A 12367-nucleotide genomic window follows, 5' to 3' on the forward strand; every position below is an offset into this window, starting at 1 on the left:
GCCACATACATCATATTTTTACAAGATCTGTGTTGATGGATTCATCTTTTTTTTATTCATATGTCGTTTATTATATGTGACTATTTTTGTAAATGGGGCTTCTGTTGGGAAAGGTTTAAGTACTACTTTAGAGGTAGAAGGACCAGATGTTCTATTATATGACTCTCTAATATACAGAAAGAAATGATTTGCATGAAGGCATGCTGCACTTATAGATCATGCATGAAAAAACATTAAGTCACAAAGAACAAAAGTTTTTTTTTTTTTAACTTAGTGTCTCTAGAGAGGAATAATAAATTTTGAGGTGTGCAGTTAATGCATTCACGTGGCGAATTACATCCAAACAAGCCTTGGTATGCTTGTAAAGTCCCCTATAATTCACAAGAGTAAAAATGGATTTTTTTTTTTTACACAGACCATTAAATTTCAGAAAGAACAAATTTCTTTGTAGCTCTAGAGTCCCATGTTTTGTCAAGTTCTTTTCTGCATACAAGTACTAAATGAATTTGCCCCAAACGACAGAATTGATCGAATAGAGCCCTTTACAAAGTTGTTCTCTTTATCCTGCAGTATTGTTTAGCCATCTTCAGCTCTCAGTAAGGTTGATGTTGCATATGTTAATGAAAAGCCCTCTGCTATGTAAATAGTAATTTTTAACCTGTGGTGCATGTTTGAGCAAACAAAGAATGACCTGAGCACAGTTATTGCATCAAATATGTACCACAATAAGTGTAGTGTGCAAGCATTGGACAGGTAAAATTATGTATTCTCTACCATTATAGATAGTTTGGATGCTATCAGTGCATGTTTATATTGCCTATGCTGCTCTTCCTTTGACTGTCCAGGAGTCTTAAATATGGGAAGCCATACATCAGAGCTAAACAAAATAAACTATTCAACAAGACCTTGCTCCTCCATACCATAAAGCAATATTTTGCAGCTATTTAGGAGCTTATTGGTTTTACATTCCTGAATTTTAAGTGAAATGCATATAGTGTGTATCCAGACTGTACAGACATGTTGAAAACTACTAAACTTGTTGAAATAATGTTAGAATTTTATAAGCAAATATAAATACTGTAAAAATCATTTTATTTTATTTTTCAGCATTATGTACATAAAATACGAACTGAATTTTATCTTCAGGTTGATGTCATACCATTTTGGTTACCTTCTGTCCACAGCAACTCCAGAGACAAGAGATATCTAAGCGAATGGATAGCTGAAGGTTCTTACTTTTTACTGTATTTGCAACCATTTCGATACTTTCTGCAAAGCAAGTTCATAAGTTACTTCCAAAAAGCTAAGTTTTTTTTTTTTTTTCAGTTAGGAAATGATGAAAAGTTTTAATTGAATGTCTAAGTAGTGCCTGAATCATAAATTTTCAGATACAATTTTTCTTTCTCAGATTTTTTTTAATGTGATTTGTTTATTTTTTTATTTCTTTTAGTTTCATGCTGCATTGGAACAGTTCTAAATGTGATCTTGGGTCCACAATATTTTTTCACACAGACAAAGTAGCAAAATTGTGTAATCAAACACATCAGGACATTTTAAGTTTCTTACACAAAAAAAATAAATATAGTTACTTTTACTAAAATTATTGACTAATACTGTATTAGTGAACTGCATGCAGGAAAATGTTACTATTACCCAAACTGATGCTAAACAACATTACTAATGCGCCAAAATAATAAAGATTACATTTTTTATTGTATGTTCCTGTTGTTTTTATTACCTGAAATTTAATAAGGTAGAATTTAAAAAGGCATAGGTACTGAAAATCTTTACAAAAAGCTGTCCTAGAGGTAAGTATTATTTCTGTACTGATGAGAAAGACAAAACACAGATGAGAAATACTATTGCATAAAAGGAAACAGCAATATATAGAGATAAAATTACTATTTTTTAGTTTCTAAAAAAAAATGTTTGGTTTGGTTAGGCTTTGTTTTGGCTTAATACATAGTATCTTTTGCAATTTTTCCATTTATTGTCTTGTAAAGCAGTGCTCCTGCAATCTTAACTGTCTTTCTGTAACATGCTATAAAGATGTTCTGTATACTCGGGAACAGGCACATTACTTGCAAATAGATAAAAGTATGCTCTGGCTATCCAAGAGCATTAAGCTACAGAGATACATAGAGGGGAAAGATACCTGCATATCACAGCGCGGGTACTAAAAGACTGTCAATAACAACTAAAGCTGTAAATAACTGTTGCAGTGTATTTCACCTCCTGGCTGAATAAAAGAGAGGCGGATCAAATATATTTCCTACCACATTGCCAGTTCATTCCATAGGAAAACCACAGGTGCAGGAATATCAGTGTCCACTAATAACCCCTGGAGTATCTTGGAAGGAAAGGTTGGAGGCATGGCACTGACAAACAGCCACACTGTAAAGGTCTGAGAAATATTTCATGACTGAAGGTAAGAGAGATTTGGTAGTTAAGAGTTCCTAATGTTCAGCCATTACCAGGAAGGAAGCTGAAAGCATCCAAAGCAACTATAAAAGTTTTGTTGTTGTTGTTGTTCCATAATAATAAAGTTCTTCAGCTAACAAACACTGATTTACAGATAGAACACCAGCATCTAAAGATGTAGTCTTATGGCATCCAGGAGACTGCTGGATTATGCTGATTTTTCTTCCACTAAGGAAATCCTTGTGATTGTCCTGTCAGTCTCCAACTAAGAATTTCTAATTCACTGCATGTCAGTCACTGAACATGATGATCCTGTATGTTTCAACAGCGCGGCATTGAGTGACTTCATGCAGCAACTCCATGCAGTGGAGTATCCTAGGAAGATATCCATCCTAGGAGGCCCACACCATTGATTGGCGTGTGAAGAACTAAACAGTCTTCTGTTTTACAAAGAGAAACTGAGGGCAGGATAGTACCGCAAGCACAAAATTCCCCACATTGGATCATGAAAACCACTTTATTTTTGCTAATTGCTATTCATGAACAGGATATAGAACATCTCATATTGAAGTGCATTTCTGAAAAGATGAATCAACATTGAGGTGAGTAACCATCTGCTTTGTTCTCAGGAATTTTTAAGAATCTTTTTGGGAAGCATCACTATCCTAGAAGTTATGCTTTGTGGATACTAATATTGACAAAGCAAACACAGCTGGAAAGGGGGACTGTCATTTACTCTTTACTGATTGCTTCAATGAATTTCTGAAAATATTAATTTTAGACACTTACATAACTTTACATTGCAGTCCTATACTGCTTATATTGAAGAAAGCAGTATGTGAGAAATCATGTTCTGTATGCTTGGGCACGTGCTAATGCAGAAATAAAAAATCAAAGCATCTTTTCTAAAATTCATTATAGATTTTTTTGGAGAAAGGAAGAGATTTCTCCTACACACAGAGGAGTATCTTCTACACATTACTCTTTCAAATTGCTCTGAAATTCATTATGGAAAATAAAGTGTAACTGTGATACAAAGGCTAAAGATACACATTTTCGTATAATTATGTAGACAAAATAAGTCTTAAAATGTTATAAGGTATGTAAATTGTCCACAATCTGATATAAATATTTGACTGCTTCAAAAATCTAGTAGTAATGTGACTAATATTCTTTAGTATTGTATCTATCGATTTTAAACCTTTCTTTACTCAAAAATACCTCTCAAGATAAGGTAGAGAACTACAAGAAAACTACAACATTGTAATTGCTGATTGCAAGTCACACAAAAGCAATAGTTTCTCACACCTACCCAAGGTTTTCAATGTTACAGAAGCTGAAGGATTACATGCAGGATTTGAAGCATGGTTTGCCTCTTTGTGTTAAACAGTAATTTTTACGTTTTGCAAAGATGAGATGATTCATGAGCAAAAAAAAAAAAAAAAAAAAAAAAGTCCTCTGTAAACTGGGGTTTTCTGATGTTTTAGCATGAGATGCCAAAACTAATTTACTGGCATACACAACAGCTGGAAACGCAGCTGCAGTCCTGGTGCCAAGCTTGCTTATGCCATTTCATATCCTCCGCATTAGCTGGCAGCCGTTACCGTTAGCGCCCCGCCCCTAGCAGGGCTAGCTCCGCCCCCCCGCCAGGGCGCGCTGCACTCTAACCACCTCCAAGCAGCCCTCCTCTTCCCGCCTCCTCTGCCCCAGTGGTAACACCCCCCCACCGAGGGGTAGCAAATGGGAGCTCCCTCTGGTCCTACGGTCCCGCCTCCGCCTCATCAAGCAGCCAATGGCACGAGCAGGCCCACTCTGCCCTTCGCTGCCGTTCTTCCCGCGTCTCTCCCTCCCTCTTTTCTCTTCAAGCCAATGGCGGCGCGCACTGCTGCCAGTCAGCCAATGGCAGGGAGCTCCCGCCCCGCGGGCCCTGCTTTTCCGCTGGCCCCGCCCCGGCGGCTCTGGTTAGCAACGCGCTGAGGCGATGGATGCCGCGGGGTACCAGGTGCGCGCGGGTCGTGACGCGCCCGGGGCGGTCGCCCTCGTTGTCTCTCCGGCCCGGGGTAGCGGCAGGGCGGCGCGGTTTTCCGGGGGCCACCCGGCGGCGGGAGCCGTCTTTGACCTGGGCCGTCTTTCCCGCAGGCCCTACTGAACTACTACTGCCGCGAGGGCTACTTCCACTGCGTCCGCGCCGCGGCCGAGGAGGCGCTGGGGCGGCTGGGCAGCGATCCGGTGCTGCTCTTCTACCGGGCCTACGGCGCCCTCAGGGCAGGTGAGTTGGTGATAGAGCGGGCGGCGCTGCCGAGGCGGCTCCGCGGCGGCCCCCAGCCTGCGGGGGCAGTCGCGTCGTCCTGCTGTGCTTCACCCGCCCGAGGGGTCACTTGCGGCGAGTGGACGGGGTCTTGCGGTGCCCCTGGTCGTGGGGCGCCCTCCGGCTGCGCCCGGGCATGTGGGGTGCTCCTGGAGCTGTAGGCTTTTCGCCTCAGGGGTAAGGGACAGTTTAGGAGTGCTCTACCCAAATGCCCATTGCTTGGTATCACAGAGATAGACTTGCTGGTTGTTTCACCTAATATTTTTGTTCTTCAATACAGTTATAGTAACTTGGTTTTTCCTGCCTGCTTCAGGGGAGATGACAAAAAAATTCTGTTTGGGAGAATCCCTCTTGCATTAATGTGTTTTGAAAAGTCTAATGTTGTTGGGAGATCACAGATTACTAATGAGCAACCCCAAGCTTGTGTCAATAAGGATTTCGCCCCCCCCCCCCCCCCCCCCCGAAGTAAACCGGTAAGGTAGATGTACCATCGCATCTGGTTGGGATTATCTGCTTGTATGCTACCAAATGCCTTTCTTAAAATCTTTTATGTGACAGTACTTGCACCAAAGTAAGTACCTTCATATAGGCCATCAAAAGCTGCTATCTTGTATCGCTTCGAAGATGTCCCTCTTTATTTTAGAAATTTCTTGTCTAAATAAAAAAGAAAAACTAACGTGTAGGAAAACAAAGCAGGTATAAATAAAACGTATTCCTAGTCTTTCCTGCTAGATGTATTCTAAACATTTGGGGCTAAAATAAGATTAAGTGTACTTGGTTGGGCATCAGGGGTATGAATAAGGTGTGTGTAGTTTTTTGGGGGGAAGATGCGAGGTAGTTGGAAGAATTCCAGAGGTAGTTAGATACTGCATCTGTTCTCAAACTTCCCAAACTTTTTCCTCTGTTTCTATAATTGTGTATTCTTATTTCTCAAAAGTTTTCTTTCCTCTTCTAATCTTCAAAAGATCCCCATGATCTAAGAAAAAACTCTGGATATGTGAAGAAACAGGAGTGCAAATGCCCCATATAAATCAAATAATAAAGATGATTTTTATCTTTAAGGCAGCCGACAGAATGAGCACATAGCTTTCTGTATTGATGATTTTTTCCTTTCTTGCATTTGAAAGACTTACACAAATTTGATAACGGATATGTGTATAATCACAGAAGTTGTATAGGAAGAACTATCAAAGTAGAAAATAAAAAATTAAGGGGAAGAAAAAACAGGTTTTGGTGCTGATGTTTTCTGTCCTGAAAGACAAAAAGCTTATTCTGGTCTTGTTTTTCACTAGGTGACATCCAAGACAGTATTCGGCAACTGGAATTTATTAAAAATAAACAGGAAGTGTCACTCTGTACAATGATGGCTCTAATTTATGCCCATAAAAAGAGTCCTAATCCAGGTATGATCAAGAAGGCAATGCTATTTAAAACTTTACATGGTTGTTTAATGCCTATAAAAGAGTTTTGTAAGTTATGGTCTGAGCATTGTATATTATTTCAGCTTTTTCAAAAGAATACAGTTCAGCTTTGTATTTAATGTGATGTCTAGTAACGTAGTTGAGTGAAGTATCTCAAGATTATAAGTAGGAACCAAAACACACAACTATGAAGAGTAAGGTTAAATTTTAAAATAAAACACTAAAGAAACTATAATCTTGTGTCTTATCTACCACAGTGAAAAATCTTCTATGGGGACTACTTCAATCGAGATATTTCTGGTTGTTTACTGTTGACTGATGCCAGGTCTTTTGAGCAGAATAAGTAAGCAGTCAAAAGCCAGGCCATTTCTATCTTTCAAGTTACCTTGACTTTACAAATGCATAAAAGAGTTTGGTAGACTTTGGTACCCCTTTTTCCAATGTAAAAACTAGTAATGTAAAAATCTAACTTCCTATGTAAAAATCTTCTTCAAAATTAGAATCTGAAAAATAGATGCAGACAACATAGGTAAACTGAGTTGTCATTAATATGCCGCCGTGGTGTCATCTTAACTCTGCAAAATAACTCTGTTGTTGCTAAGCAGTATGATGTGAAACTTCATTCTGTCTTATTAGTTGTTCTTAGCATTGCTTTTATTTGAAGCCCTGGGAACAGCTACTAAAGTAGTAGTAAAACTACTATTCATTTAAGTACTCCTATGTAAGTCCCAGTAGGAAGATTGACGTTTAAATTTACTGGTTAATTTAAAAATAAAAATGAACTGCAAATGGAAAAGAGAGATACTCGGCAGTAAGTCTCATGTGGCAAAGGAAAGATGTCAACAGGTGATTAACCTGGTGAGAAGAGCAGACAATCACAAAGAGGATGTGAGAAAATGAGCTTTAGATCACAAGTTTTAAAAATATTCTGGATTGCATTAATCTTGTATTTATTCAGGGTCATTCTACAGCAACTGCTTACTTAGCAGACACTGATATAAATATGAAATTTACTGTCGGGTTACCCTTTACCTGGCAGGAATCTCAGCTAGGAGGTTTGTAAAAGTTTTCACATAAATGACTATGTTAATGGAACTCTTCTGCTTTTTATGTTTATAGTTGATTAAGATTTTCAGCTGGGAGGGAATGCCTATGTGTTCGTATATTGCCAGTACACAATTCAGAAAGCAATGTTTGCTTTGGAAGTATTTGATTTGTTTGCCACTCGTCTGTAATATTTTTACATGGTCTCACAAAAGACTTGAACAAAACCTTTTCAGATCGAGATGCTATTCTGGAATTGGATGCAAAAATGAAGGAGCAACGTAAAACTGCAGGACAACAAGCTCTGTACTACGCAGGCTTATTTTTGTGGTATCTTGGTCGTGAGGACAAAGCTCGTGAATATGTTGATAGAATGATCAAAGTTTCTAATGGTAGTAAAGAGGTATTTCTTTTTTTGTTTCTTTTTTTTTTTCCTCCTCCTTCTATAATGATTATGTATGCTTTGAAACTAGACTTCCTGATCCAGTGCTATGTGGAGGTCAGTTGAATTTTTTTTTTTTTTATTAATAACTAGTTGCATCAATTTTGTTATTTAAACCTCAGCGTCTTGCTGATTCTTAGCAAAAACCAAAGAGTGGTTGTTCTCTTCCATGACTCTTAGAGAAGGAGGCATCTGTTCCAAATAGAATTAAGTTTTATTTTTATAGAAGCCATGCACATACATATATGTGCCTGTTAGCATTTAAATGCATATACATTTTTTTAATCAAATATTTTAATGTGTACTTATTACATTAAAATAAAAACCCTTCTATTATTTGAAATACTTTGGTGTGTGAATTTTATCCCATTTCTGTTGCATTAAAAAGCAGTTAACTGATTGTTAGCAAAATAGGGCAGTACTAGCTTGGGGTTTAAATTTTTGATGTATTTCTTATATTTAATTTTTAGAAGATGGGTAGGGATATTTTATATTGCAATTTTTTGCTTGCTGTTGATTACAATTTGGTAAATAATCTGACATGTCAAAGTAGATGTTTAAATTAAATGTACAATCAAATATCTGGGATTTTAGCTTGTGTTGCAGACTGGCTATAATTTCAAATATGTTTTAAATAATTTAAATAGATATTTTCACTTATTCTTGCTTCAAGTTGTAATTCATTAGTATGTTATTTGTACTTATTACTATGAAATATCTAATATTTCTTTGGTTATCTAGTTGGTAAAAAAAAAAAATACAATTTATATTTTGCCTAAAGGGCTTGATTCTAAAAGCATGGCTTGATGTCACCAGTGGGAAAGAAACTCATATTAAAAAAGCTGTGAAGTACTTTGATGAAGCGCTGCAGGAAGGGAATGATGTTTTTGCTCTGCTTGGTAAAGTAAGTTTATTTTACTATTTTAATACTTCTATAAATACATTGAACATCTAAGCCCTAGGTTAGGTTCTACTCAGATAATTAGATACTGTGATATTCAATGCCTGTGGATAAGTCGTATATTTAGGGTATCCATGAAGTGTTTTACAATGAAATTTTGTTATTTTTGGTAACAGTGACCTCTTGGGTGTAGGTTTTCTGGATTCTGCATATTTCAAGGCTTGAAAAAATGTTTAACCTCCACAGCTTATGTCCTAAAATTTTGAGATTTTTTTAATACATAGCTATTGGAAAGCTAGTAAGGCAATAATGTGCTTCAGTTACTACTTTCAGCTGCATCCATCTTTTTCTTGCATGTAACTGTTCAGTAACTTTTTAATACTGCACTGCAGTTACTTTTGTTTTGCAGGTGCTTGTCAAGCACTGGGTTGTGAGACATGTCTTGCTTTTTGATTGTTATTAAATCTTACTGGAAAAATATATTTTTCCATGCAAACATACATTTCAAGTAATATATATTTTCCTCACCAGTTTTTCCAGATCTTCTTTTTGTGAAAACTTACGAATCTTTTTACTCCTGTGAGACTTTTGATGATTTCTCTTCCTTTCATTAGGCACAGTATTTTGAGGTCCGCCAGAATTATTCAGGAGCTCTGGAGACTGTGAATCAGATAATTGCAAACTTTCCAAACTTCCTTCCTGCTTTGGTAAAGAAAATGAAGCTACAGCTAGCCTTGCAAGACTGGGAACAGGCAGTTGAAACAGCACATAGGTTGAGTATGAATGTTATGCTTGTGTGCTTATGTCTTGCTGTGCTTAGATATTAAGAATACTCTGAAAATAAGTACCTGGGCTTTCATTCATGTCCAAATAATCAAGAAAATACTTGTGTCATCTAGTAAGTGATTTTAGGAAAATTGATAGAGATTGTCAAATATATATATGTATGCTGTCTGAATTTTTAAAGTAAATTAATTTTTAAAAGAACTTACCCTTGCAATTCATGAGGATACTGCATCAATGTGATCAATATGTTGTTTGTTTGGTTGGTTTTTTGCAGGGGGTGAGACTGTGTGTGTATGTGTGCAACAGAGGGCCTGTTATGAGATAGACATGAAGTGATAAAGCTGTGTTCTCATCAGAGAATTATGCTTTAAAGTGACTTTAGTGATATGTGTTTATCTTGCTACAAAAATATTAGCAGAAAAAAAATAAGATATTTGAATATGGATAGCTTTTGTGAAAAGCTTTACCTTTGGTAAATTTGCACATAGCTTGAAATATGGTAATACTGTGTTTTAAAAACTAGCTCCACTAGTACTTCAAGCTAATATGAACAACATAGTTGAGTATTAAAGAGTTTCTTAAAGGAGGACCCTTAAATACATATGTAAATATGCCTTGTTATCCATGAACCAAGCAGTTTGCATTGTCCAGAAGACTAATTTGTTTTTTAACAGCTGTTGAAAATAAGATGTGTCTAAACAGAGAAATTTGAACCTAACTTTGGCACCTGTTTTGATGTGTGTGTGGTTTTATTTATTTTATGGTTCCCACCTCTCCCTAAAGAATGACGCTAACCTTTCCTTGCCCAAGAAACAAAACTCCGAAAAGCCCACAAAGTCTTAGAAATGATTTTCTTGATAATGGTTGCTACAGCTGTTAGGCACCTCATCAGTAAAATCTTTCAGTTCTTGGAGTTCTTAAAAACAGGATGTCTTTTTTTTTTTTTTTTTTTTCTTTATGTACTATTTGTACATTAATAGTGTGAGACACATTTTTCTGTGGATCGCATCCAGTAAAACAAACTCTGAGAGTTGGAACTTTTTTTCCTGTATAATTATGACCAGGATTCTGATCAAAAAAGGTTGACTCATCCAGGTTCTTAAGCTATGAATTTTCTACTACTTTAAGTTACAAGGCAAATCATACTAGAAAAGATGTAAATACAAAATCATCTGGGTTAAAATCCTTTCTAAAAGGATTTTAATGCATAGAAAATGATGTTGATACTGAAGAGGTGTTCAAATTCTATATTTTTTTTAGACTCTTGCAGAAAGACACTCTCAATTTAGAAGCCATAAGAATGGAGGCTCTGCATTATCTCTGTAGGGAAGGAAATATCTCTGAGGTGAGTCCATTAGCAGACTGTGGTAAGCTAGATCCCATGTACATGATCTTCTTTGTGTCCTTCCCCTTGGATGCTCTGTTTACCTATGTGCTGTGCTACATATTTACAGGAGGAGGGGGTATGTTTCCATATTTTGACCCATGTGACTGCTCTGCTTGGATGGTGGCTTTTTTTTTTTTTTTTTTTTTTTTGAAGGTGGGGAGGGACAGTTCCTGGTGCAGAAGGAAACGTTTGCTGCCCAAATATCTTTGACTTCCTGCATCATTTTTTCAGCTATTGAAAATATACTATTTTGAAGTATTAATAATGAAACAGATGAGCTCCTTAGGAATAAAATTTCGAAAGCCATATTCCTGCGTAATAACCGTCCTGCAGTAGTGTTTTGTTTCCCCTTTTCTGTCAAGGAATATTTTTGTAAGTCTGTGATTTCTCTTTAGTGTTTCTCTCCTCTCCCTAAATCCCTCTTTGCACAGGAATGCATATATAGTGGTCCTGCCATTTTCGCATTCAGGAAATGTCTAAATTATCATGAAAAAAAATATTATATTTTAAATATATTTTTTTAATATATAAAAATGCTAATACAATAGATTTAGATGTAGATTTAGCAATAAATAAAAAAGTAGTTTTGGTGTTTTATAGGTTTTTTTTTTTTTTACGTTTTTGAGCATATTTCAATTTTTAATGGCTTTTATTTTATTTATTTTTTTTTTTACACTGTTGTATTGAGTTCTTAGTCATCAATGAAACTAAGAAGTCTTACTGGGCACAGTCAGAGGAAAAGCAGCAACATATTTTGCAGTAGCAATTGCAGACTGATTCATTAAAGCTGTCGAAGAATTCAGTAATCTTTCTTAACATCATAAGATGAAAACAGAAGATCTTAGAGTAAAATGTCAAATATGACCAAGGTTTAGGAAAAAGATGAAAAGGTCATAAAAACTTTAAATGACACTTAAACATAATTAAAATGCCTACATCTGAAATTAATATTAATAAAGTTTATGCATTTTAGGTTATTTCGGTGCTATAGATGCTTGAAGTATACTAAGTTTTTCAGAAACTGTCATATTGGAAGTCAGAGCATATAGAAGTGTTTCAGTTGTAGAAGGAATTGCAGAGCATGCTTGGCTGTATCACACTGAGGCCCTGAAAGGCTAGCAGGCTTTCCTCACTCTGTCTTGCTTTGGAGGACTCTCCTGATGAAGAGGAGTACTGATTTGATCAGTCTCTGCTGAAATCGGTCACTTCTGAAGTACAGCAGGAGGCTGTGCAGTGAGCTGCTTTATTGTCTGTTTCCTGTTCCGCAGTGTTTTCCACAGCTGCGGAATAAACTCTTAACCCTGAAAAAGTTTGAGTTTCAAGATATTTTTACATAGTAAAATCCTTTGCGACTAATTTTTAGTGAAAATGTTTCAGTTAATATAATTGTACCTTCTTTATTCCAATTATGATTCCAATTTTTTTAAGGCTTCATCAAGATTAGGAGACCTAATTAATGCATTGGATAATTTGGAACCACATAATCCACAGCTCTACTGTAAAATGTCATTAGCTTTCAGCAGAATGGTGAGCATGCTTTTTTCTTTCTTATGTGAGATACAGATATCCATGCATCCTGATTTTGATTTATTTTCTGATAGATGCTAAGTGTCTGCCAAAATAATGCTTTTTAGAAAGCTGAAAAAGGCTAACTTAT

At 36.5% G+C, this 12367-nt stretch overlaps 1 protein-coding gene across 1 annotated transcript in view; it reads left to right on the forward strand.

Annotated features, from left to right (window-relative positions):
* Nucleotides 1-4390: 4390 nt before the first annotated feature.
* TTC21B (tetratricopeptide repeat domain 21B) overlaps nt 4391-12367 on the forward strand; it is a 30905-nt gene continuing 22928 nt past the window's right edge. Inside the window, exons 1-8 of the mRNA XM_088519468.1 lie at nt 4391-4423; nt 4561-4690; nt 6022-6132; nt 7431-7597; nt 8418-8540; nt 9152-9309; nt 10584-10668; nt 12139-12237. Of these exons, the coding sequence (XP_088375594.1) occupies nt 4403-4423; nt 4561-4690; nt 6022-6132; nt 7431-7597; nt 8418-8540; nt 9152-9309; nt 10584-10668; nt 12139-12237 (894 nt within the window). The 5' untranslated portion in view covers nt 4391-4402. The remainder of the gene's footprint in view (nt 4424-4560; nt 4691-6021; nt 6133-7430; nt 7598-8417; nt 8541-9151; nt 9310-10583; nt 10669-12138; nt 12238-12367) is intronic.

This window comes from Tinamus guttatus, unplaced genomic scaffold (genome assembly GCF_059628265.1).
Source record: "Tinamus guttatus ecotype Peru unplaced genomic scaffold, ASM5962826v1 Tinamus_guttatus_pri_ptg000060l, whole genome shotgun sequence".
Taxonomy (NCBI): Eukaryota; Metazoa; Chordata; class Aves; order Tinamiformes; family Tinamidae; genus Tinamus; species Tinamus guttatus.